Raw genomic sequence first — 19796 nt, 5'->3', positions numbered from 1 at the left:
TGTACACGCTGGTAAAACAGGAAAGTCCACCCTGCTATCAAGAGGGTTTCAATAAATGTGAGAACATGAGAGAAACAGATCAGTGAGAGTCTGAGGAAAGTCCAATTACAGACAACAAAGTTGGGATCTTTCAAATTTGGCATAAAGAAAACACAACAAATAAACAATTCTGGATTTCCATTTCAAGAGGCTCTCCATTTGTCTTGTACTAAGGCTTATTTTTATGTTTTTGCAAATTTTTGCAAATGTTTTTTTAAATAATTTTTTAAAGAAAACATTTTACCACACCTAGATACAGATATATTTTTGACTCACACCCCCCATTAATTGCACAGTTTAACTGCACAATACTAAATAAAGCATCAGTATAATGCACTAGGGCAAGGGTTAGGCCTAGCGTAAGGGTTAATTTTAAGGGTCCAGGTTAGGTTTAGTGTAAGGGTTAGGTTTAGAGTAAGGGTTAGGTTTAGGTTAAGGGTCAGGCAAAGGGTTAGGGTTTCTTGTGTGGAGCAGAATTCTGTAGTTGTTCCAAATAGACCCATTGGACCAATGGCAAACGTAAAGATGAATATTCAGGATGATTCTCAGTGAAGTCCAGCTACCTGTCCGATGGAAGCGCTGTCCAGGCCACACTGTGCGAGGTTCCAGCAGAGATCTGGTGAATGGTCACTCCTTCCAGACTGGCCACTTTCTTGACCCTTGTGATGGGGCTAGTGGTATGCCCCTGACCACACTGGCCCATAGCGTTGTTGCCCCAGCCATATACTTCATTATCTATACAGGAAAAGTGAATGAAAAAATGTGAGTGCATGTCTGTACACTTCATTCTGGATTGATCAAGGTACAACAACTTTCAATCTGTTCTCATATCAATGTGCCATTCTTGGAATTTTGAAGAATGATTCCTATGTAAGAAACAGCTTCAAAATGTTAACAACAATGTAATTTTGGCATCAGGGGAGATCCTTACTAAACACACAAAATCCTGTAACATCTTTCAAGACTTAAACGGTTTTGCACATCAAAAGAAAATTTGGTACAATTGTAAGGAATAATTTGCCCTTTGTTTTTTTTTCCTGAAGTCCCCATAAGTTCCTCATCAACAATGGAGTATTAAATAGGGCGTAATGTACCATTCACAGCAGTTTTTCCAGAAGTTTCTGTAATGATATGGATATTCTCGTGTTTACGTTTTCCTCAAAGGTTCATTGACGTACATGTACAAGGCAAATTCCTGGTAGATTTCGCTAGAACTATGTTTACAAACATACATGGTGAATTCCTTGTATGCTATTTTTAACACCTGTTCCGAGACGTTGCGCTCTTAATTTTTGCTCTACTTTTTCGGCTTGGCCGATTGGATTAGGTGTCGCTGGGCGTGTCGCCACAGTTGACTTAAATTTAATTAGGCAAATTTGGGGAATAGATTTGTATTACAATTGGAAGGGTTTTTCCTTGTTGCCGGGTCTGTTCACACTATCGAAATAGTATGAGAGAGGAAGTGAGGATTACAGGTGTGTAATAGCCAGAAGCATGTGGGCTCGCTAGTGTGGACGGACATAGCAACATTTATCCCTTTTTATATTCATTGAATTAATTTCCAGGGTTGTTGGGTCTCCGGGTGATTTGCATCTCTTGCTTGAAAGATTAGAATGTAAGAGACACAGGTGGGTGCGTGAAAGAAGTATGTGAGGAATAGAGATGCGGATCATCCGGAGCGCCTTATATCCGGGGGGTAAATTCGCCAAGAAATATAGGACCTTTTAATACGGAAACTAATTATGGGTGGATTGATATTACGCAAAGCGTCTGTGTGACACGCCTCAATTTTTGGGAGGACGAGGCGTGTCAGTTCGGGAGGATAAAAACCGAGTTGCGTCTCTGGAGCGGGACCTCTTTTCCGTTACGATTCCGACATGAGTTGCTAATTTGCTTCAATTGGGTTGCCCAGCCCCAAAACATGAACTTCGTGATTTTATTAATTCTACGTTTATTTTAATAAATCTTCAACTCCAATCAAGAATTTGTTTTAGTGACTTTGATTTATCTTCGTTTTCTACACTTGAAGAACTAAAGTTATACTTTAACATTTTCTGAGTCGGTACTAGGCGGGGCGGCTTTGGCCACCGGGCCGTCTCGCCGTGGATCGCTTCATTTCTCTCACTATGATCTTTGTAAAACACAAAGAAACCATTAACAATGACAACCCTCTGGAAGGAAAGGAAATAGTTCTAATACTCTAAATCAGACATTTTCCTGAAATATACTATCAAAAATAAAAGCTGTCAAAATCAAATTACCATGGGTGAGTGCTAAGCAATGGCTGTCCCCACACGCAATATCCACAATCCTTGTGAACTGCAGGTCCTCTACAAGTTTGGGTCTCAGCGAAATTGCTTCCGAAGAACCACAGCCAAGGCACGCCCCATGGCCCCATGCATACACCTAGTAACAAATGGAAAGGTGACAAAATGCATAGTTCAACCAAAAATGATGCTTCATAAATTCTGATCACTTGAACAGTTAACTTTGTGTCGACACTTGCCACTTTTAGCTGTAATACATGTTTTCCTTTAAACAAAATGCTTTAACGGTTTGTGAAATGGAACAAATATTTATACAAAGGGTGGGCTGTCATCTTAACTTTCAGTTTTTTGGTTTTGTAAATATCATTATCACGGGTATACAGGTTAATTTTGTAAAATAGTGTTGGTTATACTGAATTTTTGTAACAATATATCTTAATAATTCTAACTTTGAATGTTTTCTTGTGAGCTTTATGTACATGTAACAATTATTTTAACATTGCTATGTATTTCATGTGCTTTTATTGTAAACTGAAGGTAATTCAGCTATCAGGGGGCTATTTTCACTTTAAACAAAAAATAAACCATTCAATTCAATCATTATTAAAAAATGTCAACTACATTACCATTACCAATGAAGATTTTTTTTTTTTGAGCCTTTGATACTTGTAGAATATAAATCTCACCTGTCCTGTTGAGGTGAGAGCTAGTGAAGACTGACTACCACACCCAACCTTCTTAATGAACAGACCAATCAACGACTCTATTATCTTGGGCTTGTAGATTCTGTTGGTGTCTCCATGGCCAAGTTTACCTTCAGAGAGGGAGGGAACAAACGGATGAAGAGTGAACGGAGAGCTTGTGTGTCTTCCACAAGAGTTGAAAATGTGTACATTGTTGAAACTTCCTTCTTTTTATCAGATTAAAAGTTCAAAACATTGAGGACAAATGAATTTAGAGGCATTCGCCCAAAGACTTTGTGGGCTATTCTGAGGATTAAAACTACAAAGGTTTATTCTTTGGGGATTAAGGAGCCCCTACATCAATAGGTTCCTTAAACATTGTGTGTACAGTGATACAAATATGGTGCTGACAGAGAGAAGATGCGAGTTTGAACAAGTGTAATAGGACGGTAGCAGACATGACACTCAGGCCTCCTCTACATGTTTAGAAATATTGCGCGGCTTTATTTTAGACAAAAAATTGCCTCACATGTACATGTATGTAGTGGTAAACTGTGCGTTTTAATAGAACAGGATATACTGTACATCATATTACATTATTCAAAGTTAGTTGACTTAAAATACTGCTTGTCAGAATCTTGAAAGTAAATTAGAATCTACAGCAACGTTTTCTTTCGTTTGTTTTTAAATTTGGAAAGATGGATACATGTAGTTGGTTGGTTGGTTGGTAGGTTCGTTGATACTTGTTTTTATTAGGGAGGTTGGGGCTTGTACGAGAGAGTGTTTAAATGTTCCCATTCCTTTGACATAATCCTGGATTACAGCCTTATCAGAGTGGCAGGCGAACGAAATACATGGTGTCTTTATATATTCGCTGGTATACCATCACACTATCCAATAAGCCAATATAATCCTTCTCAATCTATTATTGAGATGCAAGCTTTTTCAATTCAATTCTAATATTATTCAACACTCTTCATAAAAACAGAACATAAATACAGAACGGAATGTTAAAAAAAACAAGATAGTGATAACAAATAACAATGGCAATTTATGAGAGCATTAGGGATAGGAAGAAAGGAGGGATTCCTTATATGAAAGCCTACCCCTAAACTAAAACACACACATACAGGAAAAAACAGAAACAAGAACAAAAGAACAGAACAAAAACTAAACAGTGAAACATAATGTCATGTACAATCAGAGTAAAAAAAAAAAGTGTCAACTTGCCCATGCTATTGATACTGACTATTATACTTATTTAACAGAAATTGTTTATATTTAATTTTAAAAAGACTGAGAGTTTTGCAATTTTTTATTTTTTTAAAGCTTACCATTGTCACCACCACCAAAGGACCAGACCGTCCTGCTGTCTTGCGACACGGCGATGGTGTGGGAGCTGCCACACACAACCTTTCCTACGTTGCTCACGTCTTTCACAAGGGTGGGGACGTTCCGACTGTTGCTGTCACCGTGCCCTGGCAATAAAAAAACAAAAACAGTTGTGTCATTAGCATGGACCTGTTGTCTTTGTTTTAAAAAAATTTACAATAAAGTACATGTAGCTTAAAAAAAATATGAAATTATGAACGTTACACCTTTCAAAAAAATCACAATTTCATTAAATGTTAGATATTTTTCACTATTTACTTCATACAGATATTTTAGTGAATTTTTAATGAAAGATTGTCATTTTAAAGATCATAATGACTTTCATCTGGATTTGAATATCATTTTGCAATAGATCCCTTATTCCTGGAAATCTTGGGAATATAGAACTGCGTTATATTTTAATCACACAAAAACATTCAGCTCAATAAGCTTGGTGTTAACCAGAGGAAAATCATAAACAGCATTTTTGATATAATGACCTTAGATATAATATACTGTACATGTAAATATCACCAAGCAATAATGGGAGAAATTCCCTTAGAGATGATTGAGACTACCTTCATGATGTTCTTAAACAATTTTGAATAATGAGAATGAAGCAGACTGAATTACCTAATCTTCCATAGTCCCCTTCACCCCACGTGTAGAGCTGACCGTCGTCCGTCACGCACGCACTGTGCCTGTATCCAGCCGAGATACACACCACCACCTTCCCCATTAGCACCCCCAGGATGACCTTTGGATACTTCTGGGTCAGCGTGTTGCCGTGCCCGAGCTTGCCGTAGTCGCCGTCTCCCCAGCTGAACACCTGACCTTCGGAGGTCAGGGCGAGGGTGTGACCATCTGACCCCTGAGAGAAGGTCAAAGACAAATCATGTCAACATTTCAGAAGATATGGTTTTTTAAATTCAGTCCAGAATATAAACTTATTACATATTTTGCATATGATGCTATCGTTGATGACAAAAAAATGCACTTGCATTTTCGCAAGATGTTATTGCGCAATAATAAACAAAGGCTACTTTATAGAACATGTGCTTGCAAATGCATTGCATTGCAATCTCAATTTTGCTTGCTGGTGTGGTTTTTTTACCTACCTACCTTGGTGGAAATGATGACTTTCACAGTACAAGAAATGAGCATCCATATACACAGTACATCAGTTAATGTACAAATACAGTACGATGACAATGAAGTTAGAATGCCCTGCTCCAGTTCTTACTGTATACCTATATCCCTTTCCATATCATTATAATACTAGTATAATAATTCATCCTGAAGTGCAATGAACAAAATTATGTATTTAATTGTGTGGATTCGCATATTAGTCAAATTTAATTTCATGTTTATTTCTTGTTTTATGCGCTTTTTATCTAATCTTCTTCTACTTCTCGCGCATGTCGAGAACAAAAACTTTTAAATTTCTTAAGTATTGGGGGAGCAGTCATTCCCTAGTGGTCTGATCCACTTCCATCAGCCTAGGGATGCCGTTTGGAGGGTTAAACAGGCACCTGGCACCTCATTCAAAGGCCCAGCGATAAAATGCACAGTAACTCCGATCAACTCACCTTTGATGAAGATATTCTTGTGATGATACTGTTATCAAAGTTGAGTTTCTTGAGCTGCGTCTGGTTGTTGGAGTCACCTAGACCTAGCCTGCCGTAGCTACCCTTCCCGCACGCTCTCACAGAGCCATCGGAGGAAATCACAAATGTGCAGTACTGTCCAGCTTCAATCTGGAGAGTTGAGAACATTGGAGGAGAAAAGTGTTGAGAATACTTGTGTTTCTGAATTTCAGCTGTATTAATTATTGATCTGATCATAAATTGATCCGTATTCTGATATAATCGGAAGACATTTTTATTTTTTAACCATGGAATCATGGCTGTTTGCTTGACTTAATTTTAAGAAACAAACACTACCGGAGTAGATGAAATCCAGACAATAGATAACACATGGACATCCTATTTATACAACACATACCACTTAAAATAATCTTGTTTGCTGACCCTTGTACATTTAAATTGTAGTGAATCTGGTACTGAAGTGTTGAACAATGAAACACTCTCACTGAAAAATCATCCATTTCTTGAATACAGTGGTCAAATCAGCCCTAGCTTGCATCACCAGAAATCCAAGAACTGTACCAAGAACTAGTGCTGTAGCTCGGAACCCAAAACCCGGACCCGGCCCGACCCGGCAATTTTCCAAATTTCTTAACGGGACCCGGAAAGGTCCGGTAACCCGGAAATAATATTGACTTTTACTACAAGTCTACTCTACAACACATCTTGTGTGACCTACTGTCTACTGACCTTGTCCTTAATAACACCGCAACATTTGTAATCCTGCTGTCTACCAGCCATGATTCAAGACAGTTATAATAAGTCCCAGGTCAACATGCTTTAAGCATGTTGACCTGGGACTTCTAGACCACTCCCTAAAAGGCTAGGCATCACCACTTCTCAAAATACAGAAGTACACTCCCTGTCAGAGCACCCATCCCACATTCTTTACTATGATTGGTCCGTTTGTCTGTCAATTAAAAACAAGCATGACATGCAGCGCCCATGCTACACATGAAACTGAAATTTACATCAATTTGTTATGTGCTGGTCGCCTGGTAACCGATAACAAACAAAGGCCGCGCACCCTGTTCTGAGAACCCACGTGTAATATTACACCACGCCGGGCGCCAGTTGTCTGGCATGCATGCACCAATCCTTGCCATTTGTAAACACAATAGTTAAAAATACTGCTTTGATTTTGATAGGGAATATGAATATCTCTGCCTTTTAAAAATAATTCTACGGCACGGCATGCTTTGGGGGAACTGAGAATGAGTGAAAGTCGATAGTGAAAGAGATAAAGAGATGTGAATGAATGAATGTTGGGAGGGATCGAGAAACAAAATGAAAGAAACTTGAGAAAGATTTAAAAAACATGCGAAAACTACTTTTTAAAGAAAGAAGATCAAAATTTGTTAAAGGCAAGATTTGAGGGGGATAATAGGTTTTACAAATATTCGAAAGATGATTAAATAGAATAGAAAAATAGAAAGAAGAGAGAGACCAAAGATGGAAGGAAGAGAATGAGTTAAATGTACCAGTCGCTCGAAAATGGGAGACAGACAGAGAGACAACTGGGGGCAAGGAGAATAAGCAAACTTTCACATGCACACGTACTCTCGATCTCACAGCTCAGCATGCACAATATGTGAATTTGCCTACACAGTACAGGTCGACAAACTTCATAATTTATGATTTGTCAGTACTGTGCCAGCGGTCACTGACAAGTTTAATTTATGCTGGCTTCACTCTCCGCCCACTCACAAGGAAAGTTTCTGATTGGTCTGATCAGTCACATAAAGCAAACTTTCACATGCACACCTCTCACTGTCTCACAGCTCAGCACTTGCCTACACACAGGTCAACACACTTCATAATTTTACTGATTCGTCAGTACTGTGCCAGCGGTCACTGACAAGTTTAATTTATGCTGGCTTCACTTCCCGCCCACTCTTGCTTACGGAGAAACACATTCAATGCTAAAACACATGCACACACAGATTTCTTTAAGAACACATTAGCAATACACTGCATTGTGATGGGCTAGCTATTATGTGTGTGCAGTCACTGCAGTGTATATGCATTCACCTAGCATCTTCACGGCAATCGTACACATGCTGTGGTTGTTTACATTTTACAGTTAAGTTGACGGTTTTATCATGATGAAAGATAAGTAGATAACGAAGAATTAGCTATTTAAAAACTTTTTTTTTTACTGCCGGGTTGTGTTACCGAGTTGACCCAATTCTGGCTAAAGTTCGGCTCGGAAAAGGTCCGGCCCGAGACGCTCAACCCGGCGGGTTAGAACCCGGTAAGCCTTCCGGGCTACAGCACTACCAAGAACCCAACATGAAGTCAGGATTTTTACTTCTTAATACAAAACAGCAATTAATAGACCAGTTTACAAACATATTCAAATTTATGGATGTTTCTTTCCTAGTGACAAGGTATTACATTAAGCCGTTATTAAGGAATGAACTACAATACTTGGAATCCAGGCAGCGTACATTATTGTTGCTGTGTCGGGCAAGTCTCCGGCAAGACTTGTCAAGAATGCAAACAGTATGCATAACATTTGAATATGTAAGTAAACCAGTCTATTCTATAAAAATGCAAAGATACATGTCAATTTCTACGAGCTTTGGATACTGCACCAAAGCTGAAATATAATCAAAAAAGCAGGACAAAGATTCATACTGAGATAATCTCACCTGCTGACTTTCTGCAAACGAGATAGCCATCTTGGGTAGCAGGATCTTCTCTTGGCTACCCTCTGCAAGCTGGTGGCTGCTGTTACTACCCCAAACAAACACCTCGCTGTTCTCAGACACCACAAGGCTGTTGGGTTTCTTGTCGTCGGGACTGATGCAGGTCCGTGCGTACTCCGAAGCCAGTCTTGCCACCTACGGAGGATCGGAATTGACACTTGAAGTTTATTTTCTTATGAGAAGAAAGCGTAAAGCCGTGTTCAGATACAATGCGGTTAGACTGAGCATTTTGACTCTTTGACGTACATGTAAGTGTAATATGCTTCCTCAAATTTCTGTACCTTCTAACACAGATCTTAGTGTTTCATGCAGTCGCAATTTGTTTACAAGTAAAAGTATTATTTTTTAAGGCAATTTTTTAAGATGCAGTTTTCCATTGCAGATCTGATCAAACCTTGAGGGTTGCAATTGGGTTGAAAATTAGGTTAAGGCTCATGGTAAGGTTAGGGTTAATATTTGACCCAGGGTTAAAGTTAGGAATTTAGTGTAGGAAAGTTCAAACAGAGCAATTGCCCTCAGAGCATGCGCTGTAAAACGTAGAGGACTGAACCTGAATATAAATAGGACTGAACCTGAACATGACTTTCTGTACTCACCTCTTCAATAAGACAAAGAGCTGCTTGATAGAGAGGACATAATCCTTGAGTGCTCTGCATTTCAGATAGTACAGACCCCCTCTCAGCCGATGACCCCTGCGAAGGCATAGAAAGGGCAGAGTACCAAATCAAGACTTAATTCATCTTTCTTATTCTGACAATATATTCCCACTTAGAAGTTCACTACAATGGAACTAAGTGCACTATAACTTCACTGTTCAAACCATACCATAAATAATACTACTAATAATGATAAAATTTGATATTTTTATAGTGCACATTGCCACCAGACAAGGTGCTCAAGGTTTCAATCTCTTCTTTAAAACCTAGTGTTACAAAAATATCCACAAGTTAACTACAATACTTTTTTATTCAAAGTAGATGTACACACATGTACATGTAGGTATTGGCAGTCATTCATTCAAGTTCATTATAGTGAGACAAAAATTGTTGTGCACAACAAATATATTTACATGTAAGATAAGAAAAAACATTATGTGACTTAGAAAGAAGGTTTCACTCACAGTGGCCTTCCTCATCTGCCCTAGTACTGACATGAAGTAGTCATATGAGATGCAGCTGTTCTGCTCTGGGCCATCTTGCCCTTGCATCAGACCCTGAGTGGCTGCTGCAGTCGATGCTCCCACAGCCATCTCCACCCAGTCCAAGAGGTGCTGTAAAGACCCCCTCTGACTGGCCAGTCCCAAGACCAGCTCACAGGCCACCCTCTTCCCCATCAGGTCCGCACCGGACGTCGGCATAGTGACAGACTTCAGGAACGAGGTCACCTGCTTCAGGCATTCGGTGCCAAGCGGGGGTATCTTGCTCTCGTTGGCGAGCGAGAGTGGCGGTAGCGAGATGACGACATCTTTCGCCGTATGCAGCACGTCGTTGCAAAGGTGCGGTGCCCCCGTTGCAGGTGGTTGCATCCAGTTCTGACGTAGAAGCGCAAAGAGAAGAGTAAGGCTGGTCCTGACTCCCATCTCGATCAGGGCGTCTGTGCCAAAATGAGCCCATTGTCCTGAGGATTTCTCTTCAACTGTCCTTGACTGAGCCTGCTGCAGCTTCTGCTGCTGTTTCACTTTCTCACAATCATGATACTTACTGGAAACGGAGTGAAAAATCCTTCGCAGGACCAAGAGGCGTTTTCTCAGAGTCACAGAGAATGGAGAATCAGTGCAGACAGACCTTGCGAGGCCCAGTTGCGTGCCGAGGAGAAGCTCTAGGAAATGCTCCTGTTCCTCTGTGGAGGGTGTCTCACGCTCAAAGTCAGGCAGCTGTGGACCCTGTAGGTGGAGGGTGTGACGTGGAGCCCCAATGATCTCTTTGTTGGTGATAAGGCGAGAGTAGAGTTCCATTACTCCATCTCGACTGGCTATCTTGGCCCAGTCCTCTGCCACCCAAGAAGCATTCATGTGCTCCATCCATTTCAACTTGACCGGTAGATTTGCTGTCATGATGCTCATCAACTTGCCTTGCCTGGCTTTCGAACCATGCAGTTATTTTATCTGTTCCAAATGAATAGAAAGAAATTTTGGGCGAAATATAGTTAATATCCACACGACCAGGGGCCCGTTACTCGAAACCGTCATAAGTCTAAGTTCGTGGACGTGGACATCCCATAGAAACATTTGTTTATTCTACAACACACATTTCAATGGGATGTCCATGAAGTTAGATTTATGACGGTTTTGAGCAAGACAAATGACATCAATTGGCATTAGACTATCTTGAAATAGGAAACCACCATTTGCTCCGCACCACCACTGTCAAAAATAGTGAGTTTGTTATGTTGACTTCTTGGTTAGTAATTTACTAAATGTAGGTGGGTCCAGAAAGTAATAAAGCTCCACATATTTTTGCTTGAGGTTCAGAAGTTTATTGGTGTAGCTAAAACATCATGCTTATGCTGTGCATGCTAGTGGTCAAGTGCAACTTACCACTCTCACATGTACAGTACATAAGGCAGTGTACGAGGGTTGAATGTGTGCACGGCTAATTATTCATTAAATACATCACACACTCTGTGTACCAAGAGTACTGTGTTGGTTGCATGGTTGCTTCTTAATGAATGTGCATAGCTGTTTAACAATGAGCACATAAGTTATGTTCAAATTGGGAGTGCTGCATAACTTCAGCTCATAAACATTACAACCACAGCATAGTCTAGGGTAGACCGAAAGCTTCAGTCTCTATAATCGTCGGTTGTTCCACTGAGACTACGTCTGGCTCCACTAGACCTCCGGTTATAGAGACTGAACGACTGCCTATGCCAGCCTGTGTTGAACTTATTCCGCTAGATTTTAGCCGCTAGGCCCCTCCCACAAACTTGCCACGGCCGTATTGTTATGCCCCCAAAATCCCCCAAAATGTCATTTTACCTCGTCCATATCCAATTTTAAATTAGGCCTAGGCTATAATACATCGGTTCCACTTACTAATTTGATGGAAATAATCCGTTTAATGGTCCCTTTTAAGGAAATTATGGGTCAAAATCGACATCCATGTTGAAAATCTTGCAAGCCGTCCGTTAAACTCTCGCTGCCGTCAATCTCATCCCTTCTAGTCTACGCCGAAGGCAAAATGATAATGAAGGAAAAACTGTGCGCCATCTACACGCTCGTAATGGCGTTATCACAGTTTTTTCCTTCATAATCATTTTGCCTTCGGCGTAGACTAGAAGGGATGAGATTGACGGCAACGAGAGTTTAACACGGCTTGCAAGATTTTCAACATGGATGTCGATTTTGACCCATAATTTCCTTAAAAGGGACCATTAAACGGATTATTTCCATCAAATTAGTAAGTGGAACCGATGTATTATAGCCTAGGCCTAATTTAAAATTGGATATGGACGAGGTAAAATGACATTTTGGGGATTTTGGGGGCATAACAATACGGCCGTGGCAAGTTTGTGGGAGGGGCCTAGCGGCTAAAATCTAGCGGAATAAGTTCAACACAGGCTGGCATAGGCAGTCGTTCTGTCTCTATAACCGGAGGTCTAGTGGAGCCAGACGTAGTCTCAGTGGAACAACCGACGGTATAGAGACTGAAGCTTTCTTCTTCTTCTTCTTCTTCTTCCAGTATAGTACAGTCCGCCGTTGGCGTATTATCGTACCTTGTGTTTGTCAAGTGCCGAGTGTACAGTGCAAGTAAAAAGGTTCTACAAGAATTCTATGTGCAGCTAAAAAACAGTCTGAAGCTCAACGGAGCTTGATGTGTTGCACCTTCTGCTTGAAAAGTTCCAAAGAGGTGCAATCGACGACAGCAGATGGTAAGGAGTTCCACAGTCGGATAGTATCTGGGTAGAATGTGGTTTGGAATAGCAGAGTTCGGGCAAAGGGGACATGGAATTTCTGTGGATTTCCACGGGTGCTGGGACCAACAACGGGTATGAAGTAGGTGACTGGAAGATCAACCAGGCCATGGAGTATGCTGTAAACCATGCCTACTTTCTGCTGAGCCCTTCTTTCCTGCAGACTTACCCATTTAAGTTGATTCAGCATGGCTGAGACGCTGCTTCTGCGCCGATAGTCACCCAGGACGAAGCGTGCACAACGACGTTGCACCATTTCCACCTTTCTGATGTTCTCCTGGGTGGACGGGTCCCACACTATTGCAGCATACTCCATCACAGGGCGTACTAATGTCTTGCACAGCAACTCCTTGGTCTTCTGTGGGCAGGCCCCCATGTTTCTTTGCAGAAAGCACCGTACAGAGTTGGCTTTTTTGGTGGTGACGTTTACATGGTGATTCCATTTCAGGTTGCTCTGGATGTGGACCCCCAAGTACTTTGCAGTTTCTGTTACATGTAGCTGCTCTCCATGGATGAAGTAAGGAAAGGAGGCTTTGGATGTCTGCCTTTTACTAGAGACATGCATAACCTGGCATTTTTGAGGGTGGAATTGCATTAGCCAGTCTGCTTCCCATTCCTGGAGTGCATCTAAGTCCTTCTGCAGGCATTCAGCATCATCTGCACTTGACACCTTCCTGTACAATATGCAGTCATCTGCAAACAATTTCACTGTAGACTTCGCTGATATGCAGTCAGGAAGATCATTGATGAACAGCAGGAAGAGAAGAGGCCCGACTACACTGCCTTGGGGAACGCCCGACAGGACGGGAGAGGTGTGAGACGTGCATCCATCAAGCAATACCCTCTGTGAGCGTCTTGCAAGGAATTCCTCAACCCAGTTATGGGTACTACCTCGGATTCCATAGTAGTGGATCTTATGTAGGAGTCTTCCATGCGGAACCTTATCAAAAGCCTTTGATAGGTCCAACAGGATTACATCTATCTGGTCTCTCGAGTCAATTCCACTGGAAAGATCTTGAATAGTGAGGAGAAGTTGGGATGTGCAAGACCGTCTCTTCCGGAATCCATGTTGAGCATCTGACAGAATGTTAAAGTCATCAAGGTGCTCAAGGATACTGCTACATACGATGTGTTCCAGTGTCTTGCAGATAATAGATGTCAGTGACACTGGCCTGTAGTTGACTGCTTGGCACCGCTCTCCCTTCTTAAAGATGGGAACTACGTCTGCCTTCTTCCAGTCCTCTGGGACGTCTCCTTGATTCAGCGAAGCTTGGAAAAGCATAGTCAACACTGGAGTTATTTCCAATGACAGCGTCTTCAGTAGTTGTGCAGGCAGTTTGTCTGGTCCAGTAGCTTTATGTACCTGGAGAGACGAAAGCAGTTTGTAGACACCAGCTGGTGAGATCTGGATGTCATCCATGTCTGGAAATGGACTTGGTCCTTTATCCTTCATGGTTGACATGTCCTCATTCCTGTTAAACACTGATGCAAACTGGTGATTCAGCATGTTGGCCTTTTCCTTGCTGCCTGATTGTGTAATCCCATTGGTGTCTTTCAGTGGGGCTACTCCAGTACGGTCGTTCCTCTTACTGTTAATGAAACTCCAGAATCGCTTGGGTTTGCCTTGGAGTCAGGGCTGATGATGTTGTTGATGTATTCACTGTAAGCTTGTTTGCAGGCTGCTTGAGTTGATTTCTTGATCTCACGGTATCTGTTGAAATCCTCCTGTCTGTCAGTCGCTAAGGCATGATTGAAGGCCCGCTTTTTCCTCCTTGATGACCGTTTCACCGACCTTGTGACCCATGGCTGACTAAAGCGAGTGGATGTCATTTTCGCTGGTACGTGGCTGTCCATCATGTTTAGCAGGCTGATCTTGAAACAGTTCCACATCTCATGAACTGAGCTCTGTTCGGTATATTTGTGCACGAACTCTTGCTGAAACTGACGGCAGTCCTGTTTCATTCCCAGCAGATTGGCTTTCTTCCATAGGTAGATTTTTCTTTTCACCGGCTTACTCCTTTTCGCTGTTACATCTGAATCAACACCAACAATGTCATGATCACCAAGACCAGGTAGTAGAGAACATTTGTTGATCAGCGTTGGTCTGTTGGTTAAGAAGAGATCAAGTACATTATCTCCTCGTGTTGGAAAGGTAACCATCTGTTGTAAGTTGCAGTTCTGGATCATGTCTAGGAATCGATTGTTGATAGAAGCTGGGTTACTGTGACCACCAACACTTAAGTCTTCCCAATTAATGTCTGGTAAGTTGAAGTCACCACCTATCCACAAGACTGCCTTTCTGTTCTGGACAGAGAGTTCTTCGATCGTAGAACAGATCTTATCCATGTATTGCATGTCGCTGTTGGGAGGGCGATACAGGGCTCCCACAATCAGGCTTACATCTTTTCCGAATGACAACTTGATGTATACATGTTCTCCTTCGTCTTGTATTTGCAAGGTGTTATATGTTAAGTCACTTCTTACTGCTAGTAGGACTCCACCATGACCACCCACGCGGTCTTTTCGCACTACGCTGTAGCTAGGCGGGAAAATCTCTGAGGTGAAAATTGAGCTGGTGAGCCAGGTTTCCGTCCCAATGATGATACTGGGTTTTGTTGATTCTATAAGAACAGCCAATTCCTCCTTCTTGTTCCTTATACTCTGGAAGTTTACATTAAGGACTTTCATGCTACGAAGTTGTTGTTCTTGCTTGGATCCCTTCTTTCTGCGCTTTGTGGGTGAGGAAGTGTGCTGTGGTGGGCCAAAACTCGCAGTGGAAGAGGAAGAGCTGCTGATAGTGTCCTGCTCGGCATCACTACCACTATAGCCGGTGGTGTTGTCAGTTGAGAGATCCAGCGTTTCAAAGGTGTTGGACGTTTCAAGGTGAGTATGATCAAAAAGACTGCTTGAGAACTGTGGCAGGCCACATTTAACACAGTGCCATGAGACATTGGGATCATTAAGGGCCTCGTACACCTGTGTTGTCATGCCCATGCACTGAACATGATACCACCCATCACAATCGTCGCAAGCAACCCCACGTTGGTTCCAGGTAACTGCTCGAGAACATATCTGGCAAGGATATTTTAAAGCTCTTGGTCCAGGATTTAGTTCAACATCTGAAGCAATAGAGAGTAGCACAAAAGTCTAGGGTAGAGTACCCAGTATTCGGTCACTTAAGGGGAAACCACTAATATTTTGAATTCTTACCTCTTTCATTGGGCAATCTACCCATCAAAAGAAAAGAAATTTATTCCTCTAACAGGATTTTATAGTCACTGAAAATATAGAATAACGATAAGCAAAAGACTTCCGAAAGAAGACGGAGCATTTTTCTGCCCAGAATTCGGTCGCGCCGACTAGAATTCGGTCACGCGATTTGTGCGTGGTATCTCCGTTGCAAAGGAGCGTAGCGTATTTGCGCACTATTTTCACACAATTGCGCGATAAAGCACTGAATGTCAATGCGTTGACCGAATACTGGCTGAGCGATACCGCACGGCAAGGGTATCGTATAAATACCTCTTGCACATCGGCAAGTGCGTCATTTGCAAATTCGCTGCGATGGAGCGAACACGGAAGTGATTCTCTTCACACACATACTAAATTCATTGTGACAGCACACGTAGTTGTTTCGCAATAGACTTCTACATATGGCTATGTATGTTAGCGCATGTGCTAAGAGAACGCGAAAGTGCGGAAAGTTGTGCGACACTGACCAATTTCGAGCTAAGTTGGAGATCTTTCCGGGGCCCTAAATCTGATTTAATTTTGAGAGTTAAGAAAAGTTGTTCAGCTGCCTGATTTGTGCAAGTTTCGTGGCTCATAAATTATTTTTTAAATTGTTACAGCTGTTGAAACGGCTGTCTGACCGAATACTGGGAATCGACCGAATACTGGGCGCGCTACCCTAGTGCTTTATTTTGACACACGCATTCTTATTTTTAACCCCATTAACAGTCATAGAATCGAAACACAAGCCTAGGACCTCGACCATGACTGAGGACAAGGGCGTGTGTACAATTACAAACTACAAATACAATTTACAAACAAAAGCAAACGCCAAAACGAGCAGAACAAGTGTCAAGTGGTTTCCTAAACTAAGTAAACCACGACAATCAGCCGTCAATACAAAAATGAAACAAATTAAATAGATTATTATCATTCTACATCACACCATGTACATTACCTTAACAAATAAAAGGATGCCAGAAACAAATTCACAAGACGTAACACTATCGAAGTGCTTGTCCTTAGTCACTGGTCAACACTCCGCAGAATCTTGGCCTTGGGGAGACTCATCATCCCGCTACCGGTCGCGGTCGTGCATCACCGGTCACCGATGCCATCGGCATCAGTCACTACATTTTTTATCGAGGATTCGAGATGAGCAATATCATATGATTATGCCTTAGTTTTCTCAAGAATTCTGTAGACTATTATTCATAATATCTTCTTCATATTATTCAGAACTTACCATTGATTCGTACATGTCACCATAACATAGCTTTTAACCTCTCTTATGGGCAAATTTAGACACCTTCTTCCTCATAATTTCCAAGCTAAATCGATGATTCGGATTTGAACGATTGGCGTCTCTCTGTCGAGAGGTGGCGCGCGCTCGGACTGAAGCTGTTTTTTGTTAGAAGAAAAAGCTACAAGCCTATGAGAATTTCTATTTTTGTCAAAATCATAATAATTGTTTGTACGATAATTCTTCACGATTAATTATCAAGACATTTATTGGATTGATTAAAAAAATACACACTAATTTCTTATCGCTTTTTCTAGCGAAAATAATACCACAGCACTGACAGCGTTCCATACTATCGAATAGAGTCACCATCCCACATTGAGTGGAGATTGATGTGGATTCCCCCAAGGCCATACCAATGACCCCTCCCATCCCTTCCTCTTGGCTCCTCCCATTGTTTATTTTCGTTTACGAAAATAGTATTTACGCAGTGGTACGTCTGTCATCGTCTAATTCGCTTTTCTTAATCATTATTAGCTTTTTGTGGATCGTTATATGTTCTTGTAGACTATTATGTTGTTCTTGTTATCAATTCAATTCAAGACTTTATTCCAGACTCAGCTGCAAGAGCAGAGGTCCATGTAGGAACGTAGATAAAACAATGAACAAGAATATGAGAGGAACATATTATTTAAACTGTTCAAACATCTTCATCTTCATCGATCCTACCCGATGTTGTTTTCTTTGAATTTGGTGTCAGTGATATAATTGCAAGTTGCCATTGAATGTTATCGTTGCAGTTTTTGTCATTATTGTTCAACTTAGGCCTCCTCCTGTATGCCTCCTTTTTATTCTAGTAGGCCTATAAGTTTTTAATCTCTGGTGAGTGCCCTTTTTCAGGTAGGAGAAGTGCCCCATTTTCACCTCTAATAATTCCACTTTTTACTTTAACACATGCTCTTTTTGGTTCTTATAATAATTTCCTCTTTGGATTCGTATACCCTTTTTTTCCTTTCATCATTAATTGAATGTGCTCATAATTTAAAGCGACTAAGAGCAACTTTTCCTTTAATTTCACCCAAACTCACTCACTCTGCTCGCTCGCACTTAAAGTTGATATAATAATATTTCTTATCTTTTCAGTCTAGCATGATTAGATTGTGCTTAAAACCCCATTAGGACTGAGTTCTTTTCCCCCCTTTATTTGATGTATTTTATCGCACTGTGTCCTCACGAATCTTAAAAATGTTGCTCACCCTGTTCGCTGGCACATTAATCTTCATTGTAAAACCATCGCACCAAACAGCAATGTTTGATGCTTAAGTAGTATCCTGGAACATGTTTAAAGAGATAAACAAACATTGAAATCATCCCTTATCATGTAATCACAATGTATAGGGGTATATAACAATGTCTAAAAATTGCATATTTTCACTTATCAATTTGTAGGTGTCCCTTTTTCTCTCCAGAAATGCCCCTTTTTGTTAGTGCCCCCCACTTTGTAAGTTACCCCGTCACCCCTTGACCGACCCCCTCTCTCTCTCTCCGTCTCTCTCTCTCTCTCATTATTTCTCCCTGTCTACCTCCCCCTCTCTCTCTCTCTTTTCCTTTCTCTCTCTTTTCTCTCCGTCGCTCTCTCAGTCTCTCTTTCGTTCATTTTTTTTTCTTTTTCTACATGTATCTCTCTTTTTGTTTCCTTTCTTATCCTTTCTTCTTTTACTTTTCTTTCTTCTTTTACTTTTCTTACTTTTCTTACTTTTCTTACTTTTCTTACTTTTCTCTTTTTCCTTCTTTCTTCCGTGCTTTCGGTGTTTCTCCTTTCACTCCCCTTTTCTTGCATCCGTTATTTGCATGAAGATATAGGCTGTGACCGGGGGGGGGGGGGGGGGGGGGGGGTAGGAAATAATCAAAAACCATTATCAAAGAATGATGGAAGAGCAGGGCCTTTCGTGAATAAAAGGCAATAAATTGAAAAGCACTATTAGCTATGCCAAAAGTTAGAACTGGGAATTAAGGCAAAGTAAAGACTCTCAAGTGAGCGCCTTAATAACATTTGATAAACTACCTCATTGAAATCAAACATCAAATTTCTCTTAATATTTTGTTTTAAATATTGATATTCTGAACGTCAATGCGACCTCGCAAACAATTACGTTCAACTGAGGTTTTGAAGGCCAATACGTAAATAAAGGTGATCTTAAGGAGCGGCAGGCGCGTACGCAGGGGGGGGGGGGGGGGGGGGGGGTTTGGGGTTAAACCCCCCCCCCTTTGGAAATTTTTTGTGTGTAAACCCCCCCCCCCCCCCCCCCCCCCCCTTTTGGATTTTTTTTTTTTTTTTTTTTTTTTTTTTTTTTTTTTAATTATTAAAAAAAAAAAAAAAAAAAAAAAAATTATTCCCATGGCCGACCTAAAAAAGGTGACCTTACCCCCCCCCCAACGGAGCAAAATGTCAAATTTCCAAATTTCGAGACCAAAAAAACAAAAAACAAAGTGTCCTCTTACCCCCCCCCCCCCCCCCCCCCCCCCCCCCCGCTTATTCAGCGGTCGGCTGAGTCGTTGCGATTTTTTTGGGACCAAAAAAAAAAAAAAATGTGTCCTCTTACCCCCCCCCCCCCCCCCCCGCTTATTCAGCGGCTGGCTGAGTCGTTGCGAAATTTTCGGACCGATTTATAAATGTTAAAACCCCCCCCCCC

General features: G+C 41.3%; 2 protein-coding genes across 4 annotated transcripts in view; both read right to left on the bottom strand.

The window, feature by feature from the left end:
• LOC592238 (probable E3 ubiquitin-protein ligase HERC1) overlaps positions 1–17226 on the bottom strand; it is an 87817-nt gene extending 70591 nt beyond the window's left edge. For all 3 annotated transcript variants that reach the window (XM_030976865.1, XM_030976867.1, XM_030976866.1), the window contains exons 1-10: positions 17107–17226; positions 9838–10821; positions 9314–9409; positions 8661–8852; positions 5950–6117; positions 4994–5231; positions 4324–4467; positions 2993–3120; positions 2301–2445; positions 603–774 (exon numbers count right to left, since the gene is read on the bottom strand). In XM_030976865.1, the coding sequence (XP_030832725.1) occupies positions 603–774; positions 2301–2445; positions 2993–3120; positions 4324–4467; positions 4994–5231; positions 5950–6117; positions 8661–8852; positions 9314–9409; positions 9838–10779 (2225 nt within the window). In that variant the 5' untranslated portion in view covers positions 10780–10821; positions 17107–17226. The remainder of the gene's footprint in view (positions 1–602; positions 775–2300; positions 2446–2992; positions 3121–4323; positions 4468–4993; positions 5232–5949; positions 6118–8660; positions 8853–9313; positions 9410–9837; positions 10822–17106) is intronic.
• On the bottom strand, positions 14193–15617 carry LOC115920683. Its single transcript, XM_030977095.1, has one exon. It carries the CDS (start codon positions 15615–15617, stop codon positions 14193–14195), a length of 1425 nt encoding a protein of 474 aa, XP_030832955.1.
• Positions 17227–19796: the final 2570 nt, after the last annotated feature.

This window comes from Strongylocentrotus purpuratus, unplaced genomic scaffold, assembly GCF_000002235.5.
Source record: "Strongylocentrotus purpuratus isolate Spur 01 unplaced genomic scaffold, Spur_5.0 spur5_scaffold_9, whole genome shotgun sequence".
NCBI lineage: Eukaryota > Metazoa > Echinodermata > Echinoidea > Camarodonta > Strongylocentrotidae > Strongylocentrotus > Strongylocentrotus purpuratus.
This window is presented reverse-complemented; position numbering and strand designations above follow the sequence as displayed.